The 24,294-nt window shown below is 31.2% G+C and overlaps 2 protein-coding genes across 2 annotated transcripts in view; one reads left to right on the top strand and one right to left on the bottom strand.

Annotated features, from left to right (window-relative positions):
- Positions 1-2,444: 2,444 nt before the first annotated feature.
- Positions 2,445-4,182, bottom strand: LOC143533987 (nudix hydrolase 17, mitochondrial-like). Its single transcript, XM_077028604.1, has 5 exons — positions 4,094-4,182; positions 3,597-3,687; positions 3,280-3,363; positions 3,076-3,204; positions 2,445-2,639 (listed from the first exon to the last, which is right to left on the bottom strand). The coding sequence occupies exons 1-5, from the start codon at positions 4,162-4,164 to the stop codon at positions 2,523-2,525; spliced, it is 492 nt and encodes a 163-aa protein (XP_076884719.1). The 5' UTR covers positions 4,165-4,182; the 3' UTR covers positions 2,445-2,522.
- A 9,478-nt stretch (positions 4,183-13,660) lies between these two features.
- LOC143534013 (protein BIG GRAIN 1-like E) overlaps positions 13,661-24,294 on the top strand; it is a 138,244-nt gene continuing 127,610 nt past the window's right edge. The window contains exon 1 of the mRNA XM_077028623.1: positions 13,661-13,678. The gene's annotated coding sequence lies outside the window, so the exon portion shown is untranslated. The remainder of the gene's footprint in view (positions 13,679-24,294) is intronic.

The raw sequence follows: 24,294 nt of genomic DNA, 5'->3' as shown, positions 1-24,294 counted from the left end.
GCAATGTGTCGACTCCAAAGGGGCAGGGGTATGTCTTTAGCAGGTTAGGGTTTGCAATTCAGAAAGGGATGGCGGCGCAGCTTGTTGCCCGCCTACCTGCTATATTGATGTAATATCTATGTTTCTACGTATTGGAACCCAATTTTTGACACATCTAAATAAAGAAAATTGATATGTTTATTTAATTATAAAAATATGATGAACATCATTTAATGGTCTTTTAACTCGATACCCATTATAATCAATATTTACGTGGACAGCAGCCAAAGGCTGATCTCCCTTGCGCTCTACCAGAACCTCACGCGACTCTCCTCTCTAACAGACGTGCCGCCTCTTTTTTGCCCTATGCGATCTTTTTAATTTTCCTCGTGCAATTAGCGACCTCTAAATCAACATTATTTTCTTTCTAACTTGCAATAAGCCATTAGTTCACCACAGCTATGACATAAACTATTAAGATGCAATTCTTTTAACTTGACTAAATCATTTTAGTTCCTTTTAGCTCATAATCTATAAAATATAAAACAACTCAATGTAATTGCACTCCAACAAATATTTAATCTAAAAATGTAATATTTTTAGCAATTAGTCACATTCAAACATCCGCTCATCACTCAGCATTAAAATTACAAGTCTAAATCACAATTTAGAATTGCAACGCTGTTGTGAGTAAAGGCACTATTTGTTATCAATACGAAAAAAAAAAACTCATGTACAACTATGGATAATAAGCAATCATAGTTTACCATGTCACACAGAGGGCTTCGTGTATGTATTTTCAGAAAACCCAAAATGTCGCTTTGGGAAAGCAACAATGGTTAGCATTGTTGTAAATCATATTTCATAACTTATCTAACTGAGAGCGAAACTTCTTTAAAATACCGGAATATTCATTTTTTGGTAATATTTTGCAATTTGGAAACATGTAGAAATTAACGCTATAATAAGAGTAAAAGGGAGAAAGTTAAACATGATGTGATGTCCCGATCCAAGAGAAGAAACATATATAAACGACGATAGAGTGTCACAAGTCAATGTTCGTACATATCCATGGACTCCTTCAATGAGGTCTAGAAGAAGAAACATCTTTGTCTCTTTCTTAATTTTTTTTTAATTTTGTCTTAAAAAAATAAAAATCATATCTAAAAATATGATTGTGTATCTATAAAATAACACACTATATATTATTATTATTATTATTATTAAAATTATTATTTTGTATATCTTTCATATTTATTACACTATATTGAACATTTTTTTTCGTATGCCCCGCCGTTTATATAAGTAATCAAATTTTTTTTTATTTTCAGAATCAACACAAAATAACGACATGATAACTTATTTGATCATGTGGAAACCGAGCCGCTCGTCAGCTAGCTCGGAAACAGCTTGGTGAAAGTTCAACTCAAGTTGGGCTCGAACTCGAGCTCGGGCAAAAATTGAAGTATGTTTAGTAACGAGTCCAAAACTCATGGTTTATATGATAAGTTTGACTAAATTTAAGAGACTAAACAAACCGATTATTTATAAAAGTATAATAACTTTTCGTATGATATAATAAGTATTATACATATCTAATCTATATTAAATAATTCTATTTGTATGTAAACAAGTGATAAATGATAAACGTACGAGCATGAAATTTTCTGATCATCATCTTAACGTCAAACCTTTAGATAATGTGATCTTAATGTCTAATGTTATCATAATCATTTTAAATGTACATTCAATAACGGATACAATCACCTTATCTTCTTTTACTTCATGTTGATGTGTTTAAAAGCTACGTAACCTTTTTTTAAGACTAAGAGATGTGAAAGTGAACAAAGCGTCACTTCTCATCCACCTCACCCAAATTTCATGCTCTGTCACAAAATGTAAACACCTCCCTCCTCCTGCTCTCGACATTCCCTTAACACCCAAAAAGGCTCAAAAAGGGGAGTCCACTCCAATTCATCCAATCATTTTATTATTATTTTTTTAATATATTGGTTAACTAACCAACTCTATAACACTTGTTATTTTGGATGGATACTGTATACGTGGCAGTGACGTGACATCACTTTTTGATTAGGTAACCTTTTCACAAGACATATCTAACTGTGGCTTGACTAAATATATGAATCTATATGTAGTTGTTTTTGCATTTGAGGTTGTACGTTTAGAGAAAACTTAAAGCGTTATGTTATGATAATATAGAAAGGCTTTCTTGTTTCAGGACATATGTCATTTTGATCGATCTTTGTTGCATTTGTGCGTCCTATTTATTAGTTATCTCTAAATGATGCAGTCGTGTCTAACAAAACAAATTAAAGTATATAATCGTCAACCAAATCCGTTGATCGTGTTTGCTCTTTTTTGTGTGAATTGTTCATAGCCCGAAATTATTATTTTGTGGACACCCTTTGGTTTATAAACCTTTTGTTTTCTTATATATGTGCATGATACATAGTAATATTCAGAAGAAACGCAAAAAAATAACTAATAGCATTGTTATTTTTCTAAATAAGATTGTGTAAAATCTAATTCAGGAAATCTTCTTTGTTGAAGGTTGCTGAAGCAAGTCTCTCAACAAATACATCCAAAGCTTCCTTCATCCACCAACTTTGGCAAACCTCTTTTGCTTCTTCTACTTTCATCTGACAAACAAAATCAAATTTATTGGCTACAAATACAAATAATTGTTTAAACAATGTAATTATACAATTTTGACAAGTTTTCATTTTATTATGTTTTCTCTATTGCTATTTATCATATTAACTAATAATGAGTCCGTGCTTTGTACTTTTTATTAGGTCACTAATAATATACTATACATAAAAAGCGAGTATTTGATACCCGATAACACTAAAACAAAAAAAATCTCTTGAGTCAGTAGGGTCGGCATCCAACACCTTGGGTCCGCCGTGTTTCTTGTCATCAAAATGTTTTTGAGCCTTAATTAACTCAAACTTGAATACGCAACCAAACTCTTTATCATCTTTGTTTATATGCTCAAACTAATAATCTCTTTTATTATATTATTAGACATCATCTTCCATTTACACATGTATTTCAAAAAATATAAATACTCACCCAAACTCTTTGCCGGAGGTTTTTCTCCGGCCAAAGTTCAAGTTGTTTGGCTACAAGCATCGGAAACATGTGACCTTCATGGTATATTCCTCGGCTTTTGCTCTTAAAACACCATTTTCCTAATGTACACTGCATTATACATCATAAAGTCACATCAATAAAAGAAACACATGTATTACACGAGTATTTAAGAGTATTACAAACCTCGACTGCTCCAACAACACCGGCTTCTTCAAAGCATTCCCGCAAAGCGGCTTGTTCAACGGATTCATCGAGCTCCCAGCCTCCCTAAAATCATCGATTTTGAATGAAAACCGTCAATTTATTAATTTAATATGGGATGAAAAATGAAAAGTGAAAATATGAAAGTTTCTAATGAAACTTTGAATAGTCTTTTATGAACATATATGATATTATACAAATTCAAATCAAGTGGCTTCTTGTTCCTAGCTTTTTCCTACTGTTATGCATGTATATTTAAATAAGTTAATATATTATTAAAAGCAATAGTAGTTAAATACCTTAGGAAACATCATAGCATGGCCTTTCTGCGAGCTGATAACAAGGACTTCAAGCTCACCATTTTCATCTTTGTATCTATATGGAATACACCTGCAATGATTTAATATAATATTAAAATTACATAAAATTCTTTATGAATTTATAGTTGTAGTCATCTTTCACAATATTAGAAACTCAAGTTTGATGTGAAAGAATATATACCCTTAAGAAAAAAGAGAAGAAACGACGATCACTGTCAATCATACAGATCAAAATCCAAAAAAACAAAATTTAGAAAAAAATATTATTGTTTTAATAACTGTTTTTTATTCGTTGATGATCGGTATATATATTGATATATCCTCAACAAACGCTTTAATTAATTAATAACTTTTTTTTGAATGGCAAAAGCTTCTAAAATTCATTAAAGTGGGAATAATAAGAAGCTAAAACCCAAAACAAAGCATTACAATTCTAGTGTTCAAATTCATAGTGATAGGTGAAAAAAGAAAAATACCCGACAACAAGTCGACGACCCATGTCATAACGTTGCAATTCCCGTCCAGTTCTAGAAACCATACACATCATCTTCGATTTTCACCTTTAGGGAAGGAAAAAAAATGAGTTTTTGTGTGTGGATAACACAAATGAGATGTGCAAGAATATTGTTTTTCCTTTAGGGTGGATTTTAAGTGTATGGATGAGAGAGAACTACAAATGTGTGATGTGGTATTTGGGGTTTATATAGAGGACAAGTTGTGGGCAGTGAAATGAAATTCGAATAATTAGTGGTAGGCGGAGGTTACCGTCCATAAACACCCACCGGCTACCGTGTTTTTTAGTTGTTATAAATTGAATATTTTTTGTTTTTGTAGGCACACTCAACATTTAGTGACTTATATTTATATGAAGTATTTACTTCTCATATTATTATTATTATTATTATTTACAAGTTTGGTGACACAAAGCCCCTATAGGGCCACTTTGCGGCACCCTAGTGGTAGGTTTTTTTTTTTTTAAGTTTTGATCCGTAATGAACTTAATGAAAATCTATTGAATGTGAATTTTGTTTTTGTTCTTTTTTTTCATTATTTTGTTTTAGGTACGGTATCTGTCGAACGCGATAGAAACCGATCGAATTCGCGTAGACTCACCGTGCTTTGTTTCAGTTCCAGTACCATTACGAAAATCGACCGAATGCTGATTTTTGTTTTTTAGTTCCTGTTCCCTAACGAACATGACGAAACCGACTGAATTCGCGTAGACTCAACCGCCTCAACGCCCGAGATCGATAACGGTTTGGTTTTACCAACGATCGAGTTTTATCGACCGACGCCACGCCGTTGGTCCACCCCAATTTTTATAATTTTTTTGTTTTATTTTTGTCTTAATTTCGATACATTAACGCACGTAACCGAAACCGATCGAATTTGCGTCGACTTACCTTACCAACGCTTGGGTTTTACCACTGCCCAGATTTTATTGGGCCGGGAAAAATACTAGTTAAAGTATAGAGCATTCTCATCCGGTTCCCTATCCCTATCTCTATAATTATACTAAAAAACACTACATTTTTCTCTTCTGTTTAATTAAATAATAATTTTGTTGTACTTTATTCATTACAATTTTCTCTCTCCACCCTATAATTTACAAAAAAAAATCACTACCCTTTCACCAAATTTACAAAAAACCACTACATTTTCTCTCTCCACCATATAATTTACACTCACAAACACTCAAAACCCACCCTATAATTTACAAACTCCCCTCACAAACATTTAAGGAACCGGATGAGAATGCTCTAAGAGTATTCACATTATACGTTCATCTTCATCGATCTTTATAATTAAGCTAAACAATATATTTTCTTAAGTTTGTTTTAACCTACCACATCTCATTCATTATCTCCATCATACTCACGAACACTTATTTTATATGCACTCACATTATTTATTAACTATACAGAATTATGAATAGTGAATATAAATATTTAAAAAATCTAATTCATAAAACTCTAAATTTTTAGATAAGAGAGTTGATGGTGATGCAAATTGCAAAATAAGGAAAATCTCTAATGTGTAGAAATGAAGAGAGAGAAAAATTGTTTTCCAAAAGTGTTTGGACAACGCCTAATATCCTGGTAAGTCTTATTAAGACGGGACGTTAGCCGTTTATATTGATTATAATGTTTTAAACCTGACTTACCAAAAATACTAAATACCATTAAAAAGGAAACCTACTACTATAGGAAAAATTTCTTGAGTCAGATTTCAAACATAAGATCTTAAGACCTAAAACCTTAACCATCACCCCATACCACTGAAGCAGAAGATAAACTAGGAGAGAGAAAAATTTTATTGTGAATACTTTTACTAATCAAGTTCTATTGCATGACAACCTGAATCACCAATTAAGAGTGTGATTGCTATATAAGTAGTCAACTACTATGTATAAATCTTTTTAAAACCCACAAACTAATATAACCCAAATCACCATGTTAATTTCTTTTACTATTAATGCAATTTAACTAAAAAACCATTTTTATCTCTTAATTTTGTTTATATTACCATTTATGTAATTTAACTAAAAAAACACACCAATTCTTTATATCTATCTCTCAATGATTAAATGCAATTTTTTAACTAAAAAACACATTTATCTCATTTTTTCTCAACAAAGTAAACTTACCCATTTTAACTCCTGTCTGTTCTTTCCGCGTGCGTTTTTATTTAAGCTTTGCCACTGGTAGTGCATACTTAGTATTTATGAAAATGATTTAGAGCATGTTTGGGATTGAGTTTGAAAAATAGTTATTGGCTTTTTCAAAAAGCTATTTCAAAAAGTCAGAATTTGAGTCTTTTGGAAAATTGCTTTTTAATCATTTTAAAAAGCTAAAATAAGAAAAAAATTTTGTGATTGCCAAACACATTTTAATTTAGGGAAAATTCTCAAAATAGTCTTATTTTGAAAATAGATTATAGTTTTGTCCCCTCAAACTTAATAATTCTAAAAATGGCCCTCTCTAACTCATCTTTGACCATGTATTATGAAATCTAGCACGTCTTTGACGATATGTTAGCATAACACGTCGTCAAAGACGCGTTAGATTTCCTAACACATGGTTAAAAATAAGTTACGCCTCCAAACACGTAGTCAAAGATATGTTAGCACCAAATATATAGGCAAAGATATGTTAGCTTTTTGTTTGTTTTTTTTAATATTATATTTTTATAACTAGTTTTACTTATATTTGTTTTTCTTTTATAACTTTTAATATATAAAGTTTTATATATTATTTCGAATATACCGACAAGAAATGTTTACTTTTATCTACGGGCCAACATAAATTTTATTTAAAACCGAGCGGGGTCAAATTTTATTGAACATTTTGGTATTGATTTGGCACGGCTCAAGTTTGAGTAAGTTTATGTCGGTCAGTAGGTAAAAGTAAGCATGTCTCGTCGGTATATTCGAAATAATATAAAACTTTTATATATTAAAAGTTATAAATGAAAAACAAATATAAATAAAACTAGTTATAAAAATATAATATTAAAAAAAACAAACAAAAAGCTAACATATCTTTGACTATATGTTTGGTGCTAACATATCTTTGACTACGTGTTTGAAGGCCTAAATCATCTTCAATCATGTGTTAGGAAATCTAACGCGTCTTTAACCATGTGTTAGGAAATTTAACGCGTCTTTGACAACCTGTTATGCTAACATGTCATCAAAAACGTGTTAGATTTCCTAGCACATGGTCAAAGATAAGTTAGAGGGGGGCATTTTTTGAATTATTAAGTTTAGCAGACAAAACTAGAATCTATTTTTAAAATAAGGCTATTTTGGGAATTTTTCCTTTAATTTATTAGATTTTTGAAAACACCAATAAACCAATAAACATTTTTTAAACTCAATCCCAAACATGATCTTAGTTTGGTTTGGTGTTTGGCGTTTATGAACCGATGGTTTTTGCTCCTAGTTCATGTTGAATTTGGTTGTAATAATAATGTGATGGAGCATGACCGAAGATGGTGATGTCATCGAGTGAAGTGTAACATGGAACAAACTTAAAAAAGTTGGTATTAAATAATACAAATATGCATTTTATTTAGAAATTTTTATAAATTTACTTTTTATTTTAGTAAGAAGGTAATATTTTACTCTTATTGTTAAAAAAAACACAACATTTGATCACATCAATAATAACCATAAAACTTATTTTCACATGTTAATCGCTTTATTTTTTTTACCTATATCAGACTAATTAATTAAATAATACACGTAACCCATTGTAAAATGTAAAAGTATATATATTACCTTATTAGAAAAAAATACAATATATGTTTTCCACAATTATAAATAACCCTCTTTTTTAACAATCGCGTAATATACAAAGAAAATAAAGACTAGCATAACGTAACCATTTTTGGTTATATTATATACTAGCTTTAGAGCTCGTGTAATACATGAGATGATTCAAATAATAAAGCTATAAACAAAACAAATAAGTCCATACTGTATATGAAAAAATGATTACATCTATGTTTGTATCTATATTATGTGTACATAAATCGATTTTATTTATATCAGAAAATGATTTTTTTTTTAAAATGAACATAATAAAAAATAATAATAATAACGCAAGTGCAACAACATACCTGAGAGCGGTCCATCTATTGAAAATTTGATTCTCGGTATCATATATATATATATATATATATATATATATATATATATATAGGATTAGGTTCATTTCAGAAGTTTTCTTACTGCGAGAAGTGCGATAAATAAATCCAACAAATCACAATTTATCTTTAGTTTAATGATTTATTTAATGATAAGGGTATGATAGTAAAATGAGTTTTTCATATATATAACAAGTAATACTTTTTGAAGAAGTTACAAATGTTTTTAACATATATATATATTAAAACAAGGAAAACATAGTAAAATTTCTTCTAACCCAATATATATAACACATATCATCCTAAAAAGGAAGAGAAGACTACCTTAAAACTGAGAGAAAAAAAGTATTGTTTTTATCTTTTTTATGACTAAAATACTAGAATTACTTATTTAAATTAAATTCATTAAACTAATTCACAATATTATTTTAATTTCGCTCATAAGTATAATTCAAGGTTAAAAAATAATTCATAATATTATTTTAATTTGATAAAAATATCTGTACGGATCATCGAATTAACCTACACATATCAAACTAGCTAATGCTATCACCTAAACATATCACATTGTTAACCTACACATCCTTTATATATACAAAACAAACTACGCATAAATGAAACTAAAATATGTGTATGTAAATATGAGTTACGTGCAGGTGAAAATAATTGAAGTATAAACCTTTACCTGCACAATCATTTACCACCATATACTAAATATTATTCATTCGCATCTATTTTATAATAATGGAATAATGCAAAAGCCTATATCATATTTACCTACACATGTTACATACTATATTGTAGGTAGTTCTTTTCAGTGTAGGAAACTTTCATAAAAAATTAATATCGTTGCGTTGGTAACTACATTTTCACAAAACCGCTACACAACTAACAACCTTTACCTACACAATCATCAGCCACCATACACTGAATACTATATTATCCTCATCTATATTACAAATATGAAATAATACAACAGCCTATACGTACACAACACATTATATTTAGCTACACAAGTTACATACTATATTTTATGATGTTCTTTTCAGTGTAGAAACTTCCATGGGAAACTAATAACGTTGTGTAGGTTACTACACTTTCACAAAACCCTCTACACAAATTTTTATGTTTCTAATTCGCTGTGTAGGTAGTATAGAACATAATGTTGCAAATATTATGTACTTTTTAAACAAATACTAATAACAAATGAACACCTTACACGACCATAAATTCCAAAAAAATATCATAATTTTATTTACAAAATTTTAAATAAAAGTAAAGAAAATATTATTAATCATCTAATAAGCATTGATTAGGCATAAAAAACGAAATTTTGATTACATTAATGCCTAGTTTAATTAAACCTACACCTCAAAAGACATATACACCCTTTTTAATAAAAAACATGTCATAAATATTTGTTTTTTATTATGAATTAGCCATCTCTATTGTAAACCATTGATTATTTCAATCAATGGTTTAGATTCACTTCTCGCACTTCTCACTATAATACCACTTCACGCATAAGCCATCATCTCTCTCTCTCTCTATATATATATAATTGGAAACATTTTTGTTATGAACCAATTTCAAAAAAGACTTTTCATACAATAATAGTTCTGAGCTACACCATGAAAATGATTTTTATAATTTTGAGGGGGCTTCTCGACTTTATCATAATGACAACATAAAAAAATAACACGTTAACCTATTCAATTTTGTGAATGTTTTGCTTCACTTGAGCATGTTTTTGTATGACATGTTTCACACACAACATTTTAATTATCATTAAAGGAAAAGTCAATTCTGACACAAATGTTTCAAATTTGATAAAAGTTAGAAGCATTGATAGGCCTAGAGGTAGCATGTCGAAAGTGTTCGCCGTCTTTTCTTAAATTTTAATAGTTGTGGGAAAAATAGTCAGTTAGCCAAATCCCGAATCTTTTCATTATTTCCAATAATGTCATTGAAAATAAATTCGAAACCTAAATCACGTTTAAAATTCTAACTTTCATTTTTCTTTATATTTTCAACTCAAACTTTTAAAAATACTCATATTGCCTCTTTTTGATCTGTAACAAATTTTGAGCCAAATGTAATTAACTTGTACCACATAATCTATTTACCAACTTTTGACACGTAACAATTAAATTAAGTCACATAAAAAACCTAAAACAATCATTGATAAAAAAACTAAGAAACTGACTATGATAAACTTTATTATATATGAAAGTGAATGATATATATTATTACATTTTAACACATATATAGTTTAGTAAATTAATTGAAAAATAAATTGATAGATTTAAAGCACATACTTATAATTTATAAGAATATTTATTTTTATAAAATGTATAGTATATATAATAAAATAGAGTTTAAAGAAAAGTGAATAATTTAATCATGTTACAAATATAATATAAATGGAGTGTAAAAGGAAAATGAATATTTATTGACCTATGACATAATTATTAGTTTGGAGGGAAAAATGTTATAATGTTTAACCGCAAAATGACACGTGTTCACGGTTATTTTACTTTATTAGAATAGGTAGATGTGTTAAAATTCTAGCAAACAATTAGTTAGCAATATATAGACACGTAAGCAAAGAAATATCAATTCCCATCATTGTCCTAATGTTCTTGACTAGAATATACGATGGTACTCGTTCAATTTGTGGAATCGGCCCTTTCAACCAATACATGAACGTCATAGTCTATACATGCTTCTGGACTTCATATATTCAGAAGATTACAACATGCATATAAGACGGGCATATGAATTAAAACTAAACCTGACTTGTTCAACTTTTAGTATGTTTTGTTGGTGTAATCACGCGCCCGCTGTCCTCCTTCCAACCAAATTTTCTATTAACATGCTTATAAATGTTATCGTTCATAGTTTGACTCATCAAATTATTACCACTAAAACAGTTTAAGGGGTTAGTGTCATTTCAGAACTCCAAAAAAAGTTAAGATTTTTTTTAGAAACTTATAACAACCAAACATTTTTTTTATTTTTTTCATATATTAACATTGTTTGAGACTAGTTTTACCATATTTTTTATTACATATATAAATTACAAGTTTTTATATGTGTAAAATTTATGCAATGGCAAACTTACATATATGTAATAAAACATTTAGATATGTTTAAAAACTAATTTTCATAATTATAATTCTAAATATAGATATAAAAAGTGATAAAACTACAATCAAATAACATTAACATGCAATTTTTTTTATAAAAAAACATTAGTTATTAAGAGTTCTATAATAATACACATCGAAAAGATATTTATTTATACATACATATATATATAAACAACGGGATATGTACCTTTAGTAAATATGCGATGGACAATACGGTCCCAAGAATATGAACTAAGGTCGATATGCAACCGAATAATCTACGGAACCGAGCCAAGTCTTTGTTGTTGTTCTTTTCCCAAGTCATTCCTCTATTTCTTTCTTTAACGGCTGTGGATATTTTTTCTTTTTATTTCACTGCATAATTATACACCATTTTAAAGGTATATATTTGTATAATAGTCATCCCTTGATGATGTCAAATTACGATAATAGTCGTAGCTAGCATCATATGATCATATGTTCTAATATTGACAAAAAAAATATGTAGTTGGATCAATACAATCATTTTAGAGCATTCTCAATCCGTTCCATAAAAATATATGCGTGAGAATTGCAAATTATATGGTACGGTTATAAGCAGTTATGAGTTAATGAGAGAGAAAAAAATGTTATCTGTGAATGGTTAAATTTAAGGTTTCATTATTCATACCGTGTGATTTTTTAATATTTTCTGAAAGTAGTTTTAAGTAAAAGAGTGGGAAAATATAATAATAAAGATATAAAAACATACTATTTATAAAAATATCTAAAGTAATATATTCTCTAATGACATCATTATTCATTTCATGTACACATTTAATCATGGAACAACCCTTACTATTTTCGTTATACTCAAGTTACACATTTTTTAATTGCAAGCATGGGAAATTTTCTAAAATAGGCATCATGTGAACAAAAATAGATTCAATTTAGAAATGAGAATTTCATTTTTCAGTTAATAAAAAAAAATAGGCCATTCATTTTAAGATGCATAAGATGGTTAGGCTTCATTAGATACCATTTCAGCCGACACAAATATATATTAAAGTTCAAATGCTAATCATAAAGTGTGTTTTATCATATACAAGGTATTAATTGAGTCATATGAAATTTTTTGATAACGGCTCTCATATTTTTACCAAATTTAAATAAATAAAAAATCTATGTAACTATTTCAATATCCTTTACTATTTTAATATACTTTCACGTTTTAATTTTTCATAATTTCTGTATAAGTAGATGTTTCTTATAAGTTATAAACTCAAGTTTTAATATTCTATAGTATAAATTATATAAAAATTAAATTATTTGAAACAAATATAATATTAGAAAGTCAATTATGATATTAAAAGAATTAAAGAAATGGTAGATTTGAGATTAGATCTAGGCTGGGGTTGCGAAGTAGCATGCATGCATGACGTAGCATTGAAGTATTGAACATGTAATGCATTTAATGATTTTATGATTGTATTTTAAGTTTTTCTATTTTGTCAAAGTTCAAGTTATTTTAGTTATTAATTCATAATTAATATATATAATTAACTTCCATCCACAGTATTTATTTATTTTATTTGTTGTTCTTAGCCAACCACGTTTCATTGTCGGATTCTAAAGTGAGATATCTTTGGACCGTGTCAAACCATCCAGATGCTTATGTTTAAGAAACGTTCTCGTCGACCTAAGTATTATCGCTAGATACTAGTTAGGGGTGCAAACGAGTCAAGCTGCTAGAGTTTGGATGATAAAAGCTCGAATGAGCCAAGCTCATTCCTCAAATAAAGTTCTCTTAGTGATCGAGTCCAAGCCCGAACATTGTAGGGGAAGCTCGTTTAGGCTCGTCGAACCTTAATAAGCCTTGTGTGTTTTCAAGTCTTACCTGTTTTATACTTCTATGTATTATTTTTAGTGTTTTACATTAGTCACTCGAGCTTGAGATGAGCTTTGGATCATTTAAGGTACTATACGAGCTAAGCTTTGGCTCCTTTAAAGTTTTTCCAATACATATAAAAATAATTAAAGACGCATATAATTTATAAAGAATAAACAAGTTGAGTCCGAGCTGAGCCCAAAATTGAAAAAAACAACTAACAAGTCGAGCTTAGGCCCTCATTAGTCAAAATAAGCTGAGCTCGAACCTAGTCGAGCTCGTGCTCGGCTCGGCTAGTTTACACCCCCAAGTGACTTTAGAATTACCATTTGATATTGCATGTCATTTTATTTTTTATTTTTATGGATGACATATAATTTATTGGCTTTTTGAAAAAGCCTATAAATCAATAGGTGTTTTCAAACCCAATTCCAAACATGCTCGAAAAGTGACGCAATTCATCACAAATATTTAAAAATGATCCAATAGGAAATAATGTTGACAACGATGAGTAACTTCTCTTTTTCTTTTTTTTGTGTAGTTGTATATGCATGGTAAATCTCACTAACGGTATGCTTTCAACTGGAACCAGTAGAGATACACTCATACAAGTTCAATACATAATACATTAGTTTACTAGCTTACTTATCCATTGAAATTTTAGTTCTCATGATACTAGAGGGTTTCAGTTTAATGGAACTGTAATATAGCATATTTGTTTTATTCAACTCTTTTGACATGTTATAGATCCTTAATTAAATCAAGCATCAAAATCCAACCAAGTGTACTTAGAGAGAAGTCATTGTTGATATCTACCAACGTTGTGAAGATTCTACAAGGTGACATGTGCGTATTCTTGTAAAGAAAACCAGTTAAGACAACTCTTGGTGAAGATCCAATAATATATGTAGATTAGTTAACATCAACTAAAACCGCTATGCATTTTTGTAATCTTTGTATTTGTTGTTGGATTCTTAAGAATTTTTCTGAAAATTTTAATTCCCTAAAAATTGCTCTAAAACAAAGAATCATTGATTCGTCACCTTAGAGGTTCTTAAACACACCATCTGATCTTCCTGTTTCGTATATGTTTCGTCGTTTAGTTTTAGCCATCGTCCGATACTCTTTTCTCATCTAATATCATTTTTAATATATGCTTTGTTTCCCATCTATGTCTACCTTTAATTACAACCACTTTTGTATTTTACCTTTGATGTTACAACCACGCACCTTTCGTTTTCCACGATTTCTAGATCATGAAAATGACATTACCCTAATTATACGTTTTTGTTTTTATTTTTTTGGCATTGTGAAACATGTGAATGGAGTTTAAGCAGTCAAAAAGAAACAATGTGATGACGGGGCGTATGATCCGGCAAATGTCGCACTTCAACGTTAAGACGATGCACTTTGGGCGCGGTGGATGGGATGATGAGGGCGCGGAACACCGCCGCGGGGCACCGTCGGTGGGGGTGCGGAAGGGGTTCCGGTGATCGTGAAGATGGGCGCGGAGAGGGGGCTCTCTCTCTCCTCTCTCACATACACACACATATATATATGTATTGGGGCGTCCAAGAGGCATTAACCATAGCGGGACGGGCTTCGATGCCCCGTTTTTTACGAGACGATGATGTGACGTTGACGTGGCACCGTGGAGGAGCTTCGATGCCCTTCACCATAGCATACAGCCTAAAAACGACCATGAAGCTATATAATAGGTACTAGGCATAACCAGGGGCGGACCCACATAGTGTGGATCGGGGTCCCGGGACACCAATGTTTTTTAAAAATTTATTAGAAGCGGTATATTAAATTTTTTGAGGACCCCATAAGATTTAATACTTGGAACCCATACTATTAATGTTGATGTGGTCTGGTGGAAAGTCCCTTGTTTTATCTTTGATAGGTCATGGGTTCAAGTCTTACAAGGCTCAGTTTTTGGTTTTTTGTGTTAATTTTTAGTGTTAATCAATCATTTGATTGCTAATGTTGCAATGATAACTTTGGAAACATTCAAACACCTCTAAAATACATATCATTGTTTTCAACTTTATGCATGGTTTTCTTTAGAAACATTCAAACACTTTAAAATATCAGTTTTATTTTTCACTAGTTTAAGTTAATGGTTTTAAACACATGCTTATGAAAAGGTGGATCTAGGTTCTATCTCAAAAATGTTTAAGAAAGGGAAAACAAAGTGTTTATGTGTCAACCCGACCCATTTTGACCCGTTCAGGTAGTGATGATTGAAAAGAAAGTTTTATTATGATATTGTTTTTTATTATGTTCTTCTCCTCGACCCGACCTGAACAACGACCGACCCGAAAAATTTGAACACCGAAAATATGGGACCCCATTGGCAAAAAATCCTGGGTCCGCCACTGGGCATAACATGTTACTATTTTACTTCTTGCTAGAGTTTTCAATATATTTTCTTATGTTTCAGATCTTTTTAAAAGTATGGTATTAATAACATTTTGTCTAAATGCATATATGGACATACACTACATGAATGCGCACGGTTGTACTTAAAAGAATTAGGAGAGGGGGGTTTGAACAAAGAAAGAGTGGAAGAGAGAAATAAATCATTCTTTTACAGTTTTACTATATTCATTGAAGCAACAAAAACATGCTTTATGCGGTTCTTAATTATAATTTTCGACATAATATTGCATCCGAAATAAATGCCCACCTACACCATACACATGTGTTTGTTGATGAATGCGAGTTTTAATAAGTTTACATTTTAATTTTGTTAAACGTGTTATCAATAATATTTCTTCCGAATACACATACATATACATAACATGCACATATACATATGGTTATAATACGTACGATACATTTTCTGTTGGTTCATGCCCTACTCCTTGCTTCTTCTTTAGATTTTTGTAAGTTTTAAACTGGTTAAAACAAAACTAAATCCAGTGCGAATGACGATCATCTTGTTACAACTTTAGTGATTGGTTACCAAAACTCTTTATATATATATGTGTGTGTTTTCTTTAACTTACTATGTGTTAATTTTGAATAAATTCCTTGAAGTTGAAAGGAGAACATGTTATTTATGACACGGATTTATTTTTCAAAAATAAGTAGGAGCTTATTATTTGAAGTAAGATTAAAAATCCTTGAAATTTATCTAAAAAAATAAATAAAATGTAAGTTAATGTAATTTTACTTGTTATACCAAATCATTCTATTTAATTTATTTTACCGCCTCTAGTAAAGTAGTAATAATATTTTATTTTGAAAAAAGACACGATACGTCTCTAAATTAATTATTTGTTTGAAAACACTCTAGAATCATATCCCACTTATATTAACTAAAGATTGTCAACGACCACAATGATTTTTTACTTGAATAAAAAAGGTAGAAGTGTAATTGTAGTTGGTTTTGATTAGAACTAAATTGACTATAACTTACCAAATAAAATTTTATTCGACAAATCTATGTTTCACGTGGGACGTGCCCATTAAAAATTCTGCTTCTTATGTCGAGCCTCGTGACCAACAACGTGTGATTTTGCCTCATTATAGACTTAAAGATATGCACCTTTTGACTTATTTTTCAAAAGTCAAACATATGCTAACACTACTACACTTCTATGTGCTTTCATCATTCTTACTCTATTGTTTGTCAACCCCATCTGAGTTGGTATGTATGAAATGGCGGATTTTAGGGATCGTGTGTTCCTGTGACCTTTTGACCAAGAAAATCGAGACTTTGATTGACTGAGTTCATCGATTATGCAACGTACGGAATCGACAGTGCTGGAGTGAGGATAATAAGTTTTTGTGATCTATTGCTCTCTACTATGTCAAGGAGTCACTTTTTAATTAGTTTATACTAATCTTGGTTTTTGGGACCGCATGTTTTTATACTAATCTTGGTTTTGGGGACCGTGTGTTTTTTAGACCTTTTGACCTAGGAAATCAAGACTTGGATTTGCTGATTTCATCGATTGTGCAACAGAAACGATGAGTTTTAGAGCGAGGATAACTGATAGGTTGTTCTCTACTATGCCAAGGAGTGTCACGTTCTAACTAGATTAGAAATCTTGGTTTGATCAAGTTCCTTTCATCCTTTGCATCATTGTGCCACAATTGAGTGAGGTGCTTGTTAACCTTTGATTTCTTACTTTGGTTATCGAGATTCACTCTACGCCAATGGTTTGATTTCTTAATTTCGGTTTACTTTTATCACCTAGCGACATATTTTTTTCAGCCTCTTTATTTCTAAATAAATATAGCATCAGGGTAAAAACGATGTGAGCTACTTGAGGGGCTTATTAAAATCTAAAATTAAGTTTGTCTCTGAGCTCAAACTTATATTGAAGTTCTTTAAATAAACCAGCCTGGACTTCACATATCAAGTTTGATTAATTCATTGACCCTACACGAGTTAGTATTTATATATCTTTTACATGATATTATTGAAAATACATTTATAGAATATATAATACTTTATATACGGCTAGGATAAAAATAATTAATAGATATGTATTATGTTAAATATACAAGTATAATCATGAATTATTTGCATAAAGCCCGCTGTAACATATACAAGTATAATCATGAACTATTTGCATAAAGCCCGCATGTTACAGCGGGCGAGACTTCTTTCAGTTTCGATGCACTTGCTATAACAAACGAAAGAGAATACTCAATAAGTTCATAAAGTTCCTCTTCTATTTCAAATTTATCTAGACATACATGTGTTCAGTTTACTTCTATACGGTCATTCATAACATTTAAACTTATAGTATAACTAGGTGGTTTACCCGCGCTCTGCGGCGGGTGCGTAGAATCGTCAAGTTTTTGTTGTGGAAATGAAAGAGAACCAAAAGATGCAGCAAAAACAACCATGATTAAATCCAAAACTGCAAATAAAAAAAATAAGACAAGTAAAGTGCACAATTTAGATCATTTGACTTTTAAAAGTCAATTGGCCCATTTAAAAGCAAGCTGCATATATAAAAGTAAAGAAAATTACACCATTTAACAGCCATGACTTTACTTATTATTACTTCCTCTCTAACAAAAGTATCAGTTTGATCACTCCCCTAAACCCAAAACAAATTTGCACATAAGCAAAAAAAATGATTTATTTACCAAAACATTTTCATAAAGCTACATTAGTTTACAACAGCCACTACACATTCCATAATTTGTCCGAATTTGATTTCTAGACATCACCCTACAAATAATTAACCTAGCCTTTTAGTAATTTTCAATACAAACTCCTCGCAACTTTTGAAACTAACGTTAAAAAATGCAGTGGTTATGCGTGAAGATTAAAAGCAAATTATAACTAAATAAAATCGGAAACGATTAATAATAATAAGAATAAGAACAAACCTTGTATTGAGAAGGAACAGGTGTAACCAACTCCAAAAACCATTCCAGGGCTCATACAAAAGGTGGATTTGCAACTCTGCCGGACGGTGTCGGCGAACTGAGCTTTGCTAACTATGCTGCATCAAAGCAATACAGACAATTTTATTAGATACGGTTGACTGAAGTTTAGCTTCTGTACCTACTAATCCACCTTTAAAAACCCGCATAGCATTGCACAGGATCATAAAAGCCTGGTGTTAAAATTGACACTCTCACATAAGTCCTCAAATGGCTCCATCATGATCATTATCGAACTTTGAAAAGTGGCCAAATATCTTCACAACCATTTCAAGTCTACTGTAGTTTGGAGACAACAACATATGTTTCAAAGGACCCGTCTGCTGATACATTTAGGATGGTTTTATCTGAAACAGTCGGTCCCGTCATCCATAGTTGTTGACCACTAATTGACTTCTCAATTACCGAAGCCCAACGTTGCTGTTCAAAATGAGTTTAAACCATTTTTTTGCTTAATAAGATAAACAACTAAAAGTACCACCGTAAATTTTCTTTTTCAAAATAGAGTCTATTGCTAGCGTTTTAGGCTCAGATCTGTTTTACATTTGTAGCAACATCTACACAAACATGGCTGCAAGATAGGTTGCACAATGGAGTACCCAACTGCCATCCTACCAATATGCCAAGGCAAGTTGTGTAACATCTAAAACCCGATTGTGAGTCACATTATATGTAATCATCAATCATCACAACCTAAACTTTCAAGCGAAAATACATCAAATGTGCATACATAACATGTTGTTTTAGGTACACAGTTATTTTACTATCATAGTAACACAGCTACACCAACATACTACAAGATAGGTCGCAAAAGGAGTATCCAATCGCCATCCTACCAATAATAGTATGCCAAGTCTTCATAAACACATGAAAACCAAATCAGAATATTCATTATAAACAAACATGTTTATCATCAGTGATCAGTGACATCACCTACACACGATAACCCCTATATTTTCTGTATTGAATTGGGTCACATGCTTTGCATAAATCATCAAATTGAGAAACCTTAATATGAGTTTATAAATCAAATTACAAAATTGAAGCTGCTACTAACCAATTTCATGAACACGATAATCCATTTCGAACAATGATGTGAAAACGCCCTTAGAAAGTTCCACCAAACTACCACCCCGGAGGTAAGCCACCGCCGACGGTTCGTAATAGAGGATGGACACGAAATCACTAACAAATGACCACGTGTAGTTGCAGGTGGCATGTCAAAGAAGCTTACCACACTTGTAACCCACGCTTCAAGAATAGTAGCAGTAGAACAGTAGGATACTGTGAGTAACTGAAACTTCATAATTAATATATACATAATTTATAAACAAACATATGCGGTTTTGTATTTCTTTAGTTTTTTCATTGACTACTTTGTATCTTCTTGCAATTTTTTAACAATGACTATAAGCATGCATGCCCTTTTGTATTTCCTTAGTTTTATTTATTGACTACTTTTACGTACTTCTCCCGATAATTAAAATGACTGTTCACAATGTCTCACGATGATTTACAAACTTTAATTTCTTGATTATACCTCACGTTTTTACTAGACTTGGTGGGCTTCGTCACTAGTGCTTCATTGTTATGTCACTAGTATATCATGACAAAATAATGATTTATTAGTGACATAATAATGAACCATTAGTGACCATAATCATCTAATCACATTACATGCACCAGGACATCAATCTTTGTAAGTTTGGGACACTTTCATTTATATTACATTATGTTGTACATGCTTGTAACAATGCCTCGTCAAACCAATTGCAAATGTTTGTCAAGTTTGCACATTTGCACAACTCTATAACGACGCGCGAAACCCTATGACAATAACGTGTCATATTTACGTGTTTTGAAACATTAGTGTTGGAACTTTCTTTTATCAATGCCTAGAGCTAGACTTTTAGCTTTAGCACAAAAATAAAGCAAAATGATTTTTTCCAATGCAATTATCTAATATATATAAATTGAAAGGTTGTTTACGCTAGCATTTTATTAGTCCATGTGGCGATCCGATATTGGACAAAGTTTTTTTTGTAGTTTCGGTATCGTAACGAACGTAATTGAAACAAATTAAATTTGTGTCGATTTAGCACCACAAATCCCGAGACCAACAACGCTCATGTTTTACTGACTCACCACCGCAACGCACGAGTTTTATCGACCCTTTTATTCTAATTCCGGTACCTTAAATTGGTATTGACCAAATTCGTGTCAACTCATCATCGTAATGCTCGGGTTTTACCAACGTCGTGGTTTCAATACTGGGATTTTGTTAGCTGCTCCGGCGCAACGCGCCGGCTAGAGAAACTAGTTATCTATATATAGTAAAGATGAGTGTCGGTGCCACAAGGACCCTGATTGGGGCCAAATGGCATCACATTCACCCAATTGTTTTTTTTTTAAGTTTTACACCGTAACGAACGTAATGGTAGCCAACTAAACATCAAATTTTTTTAATCGACCGAATTCGTTTATTCTCACCGCCTCAAAACCAAGGACCCACAATGCTCGGGTTTGAACAACACCCAAGTTTAGTGATCACACCACCCCAGGGGTCCACCTCAATTTTTATATATTTTTTGCTTTAGTTCCAGCATCGTGACGAATGTAACCGAATGTTTTTTTTAGTTCTAGTACCATAACGAGCATGACGTAAATCGACTAAATTCCTGTAGACTCACCGTCTCAACGACCGTGATTGGCAATGCTCGGGTTTTACCAACACCCGATTTTAATTACCGATGCCACACCATTTATTTACCTCAACTTTTTTATTTTTTTTAGTCTTGGTACTGTAATGAACGCAACCGTAACTGTAACAAACATGACGAAAAATTATCGAATTCGCGTACACTCACTGCTTCAACATCCTAGACCAACAAAGTCTGGGTTTTACCAACGCTGCTTATACTATAACGAATGTAACCGACACTGACCGAATTCACATAGACTCACCGTCGGGTTTTACCAACGTCCAGACACCAATAATTGAGTTTTGCAGCTACTTTTTTGTTGTTTTTTTATTTTAAAAATGTTAATTTAACGCACTTTTTTAAGGGTTAGTTCAAATAACGTAATGAACGTAGCAAATATCCATCGAATTCACGTTGACTCTCCGCCACCACCCTCGGGTTTAACCAACTGATTTTCCCGCGCGTTATTTGCTAGTTCAAATTAAAGTAACACGTAAAATTATACAATAGTTTGTCCAATTATTCTTGCAAGCAAAATGACACCCCTAAATTGCGAAAACATAAATATATAATAGCTTGTGATATTTATTAATCATTAATCGATGATTGTAACCATAATAAAACAGTAATAAACGAGAAGATCGAAGGTAAGGTGGCGAAGAAAGAAGACATAATTTGCGACGTTAAGTCCCGGTGCTTTCTTTAGGTTAAAAGTAGATCGAAATGTAAGTCTTTAAATTGATCCAAAATTGGTGTAAATTCTTTAAATTGGTGGCTTGTGAAGGACGTTTTTTTGGCTGAATTTTTTTGGCTTCGGCCTTTGTTTATAGAAATTTACCTTTTAAAAAAAACAGTAATAAACAAAAAGAATTAGAAAAGAAGTACTTCAGTAATAAACAAAAAGAATTAGAAAAGTAATAAGTACTTCTTGATGTTTTCAAGTATATTTTATTTAAAATGAACAACTCTTAAAATTGACAAACGACAATCATATTCGAATTTTTTTTTGTTATATCAATAAAATAAATTAATTACTCTGCAGTATTTAATTGTTTAAAAGGACTGGGAAGAACCGTGGCGAACTCCATCCCCGTGCATCATATAATTCCAAAAACTTTTATATATTGATATAAAGAAGCAAATATAAGTTTAAAATGATTTTCTTGTTTTACTTTTTGTAGTATTAAAATAAGTATTTAAAAAAACTACTTTGCAGACAAACCATCAAAAATAAATAGAAAGTTTTGCATTAAAAAGTAATCAGAAAAACAGTAATAAATAAGGATTTTCCAAAAGTTTGGTGTTTATTATTATTAACTACTCCCACAAGTAAAAAAAATCCATTCATAATATGCCAAATGAATGATCATTGTGATGATTGTGTTTATGACTAGACATCTAGAAGTTGTGTTTTAATCATTATGAGTTTCAATATTAATATTAAGTTGAAAGAAGGGTAAAGAAGGTATCAAAATGCTAAACTATTAGATTTTTATAATACCCCACATTAGGTAGCATTTGAGACCTTGTGTTTTGACGTTTCATAGAAGTGAGAGATCACTTATGACTATTTAAATGTACATTTTATTATGAGCAATTTAAATGATATTTTAGTGATGTTTTCACATAATTATGGTTAATAACTTGATTTCAATTTGTTATACTTGTCAAGGTAGCGACTAACATTTCTACGAACAGGGGTAGTATGTTATATTTGGATCGTTTGGTTGTTGTTGGATAAGGAGGGTCGAATATGATAAAGGCCGAGTTAGAAGTGTTGATACATGATTCGAGCGTCTCGGTCTTTATATTATTATTATATTAGTTTATTTTGTAAAGGGCATTTTGGTAATTATGTTTAAAGCCCATTCGCCTTAATTGTAAGGCTCATTCGTTACCCTGTAACGAATGAGTCACATTTGCTTAATGTAAGTGTCATTCATTATCCTTGAAAACAGCAAATGAAGACACATTCGTCTAATATATGTTTAGCGAATGACTCATTCGTCTAGCTTAATGTGACGAATGACTTATTCGTTAAGGTATGACTTAACGAATGAATTCATCGTCTATAAATACTTGTAAAGTATTCTAATGTAATAACAGTTGTTGCTTAATCGTATTCACCTTATTACTTTGCCAAAATCTCTCCAGAACACACACACTACACACAATAAAGTAGTCCTAATCGTAATAACATCCTAATCGTATTCCTAATCGTAAGATGAATCCGAGCAATACATTGTCATCACAGATCTAGATCCATAGTTCTCTTAAGGAGCTTGGGATGTGGTGTGTGTGATGGTCGTTGATGTGGCGTAGGGGACGAGAGATGGAGAGCGAGGAGTTGGTAAGATTGAGAAAGGGGTGGTGTTTTCAAGCTGATACTAAAAAGAAAACTAATAACTTAAAAACTAAAAGCGATAAACCTAAATGGTGTGACATGAACTGGTGACTCATTAACTACTAGATAATAACGTCAACAAAGTAATTCAAAAGTAAAAAATGTTACATGTAACTTCTTTAATACGCGTCATTTACATTAAAGGGTGAAAAATCATTGAATAGTAAGTTTTAAAGTTGATAGTAACTCTAAGAAACTCAACACAAAGTAAATCTAACGCCGGTTAACAAGATGCATGTTATTCACCGCAGATTACGTACATATAAAACTAAATAAAATTTGTGAACTAAAGCCGACGTAATGTCTAATGCCGTTTTATGTTCATATACATACATTTATCTTTCCTCAAACTATAGAAGGATTAGGAGAGTAAGTTCAATTTTCTTTTCACATTGCTTATGAATGAAATTATTTTAAAACTTTGGATCAATGAATATAATAAACTTTATAAAGTCTCTCTTTAATGCATTAACTATGAAAAGTATTGTTTAGTATCACCCCTAGT

Source organism: Bidens hawaiensis, unplaced genomic scaffold, assembly GCF_021521415.1.
Source record: "Bidens hawaiensis isolate Kalapana, Puna unplaced genomic scaffold, B.hawaiensis_p1.1 tig00009970_1, whole genome shotgun sequence".
Lineage (NCBI taxonomy): Eukaryota > Viridiplantae > Streptophyta > Magnoliopsida > Asterales > Asteraceae > Bidens > Bidens hawaiensis.
Note: the sequence above shows the minus strand (reverse complement) of the source record. Positions and strands in the feature narration are given on the sequence as shown.

Excerpts from the sequence above, each read along its gene's own strand:
- LOC143533987 (XM_077028604.1), bottom strand. The coding sequence starts at position 4,164 with ATGATGTGTATGGTTTCTAGAACTGGACGGGAATTGCAACGTTATGAC. Across the intron at positions 3,205-3,279 it reads GTGTTGTTGGAGCAGTCGAG|TGTACATTAGGAAAATGGTG; the intron begins GTTTGTAATACT and ends TGTATAATGCAG. Across the intron at positions 2,640-3,075 it reads ACCTCCGGCAAAGAGTTTGG|ATGAAAGTAGAAGAAGCAAA; the intron begins GTGAGTATTTAT and ends TTTGTTTGTCAG.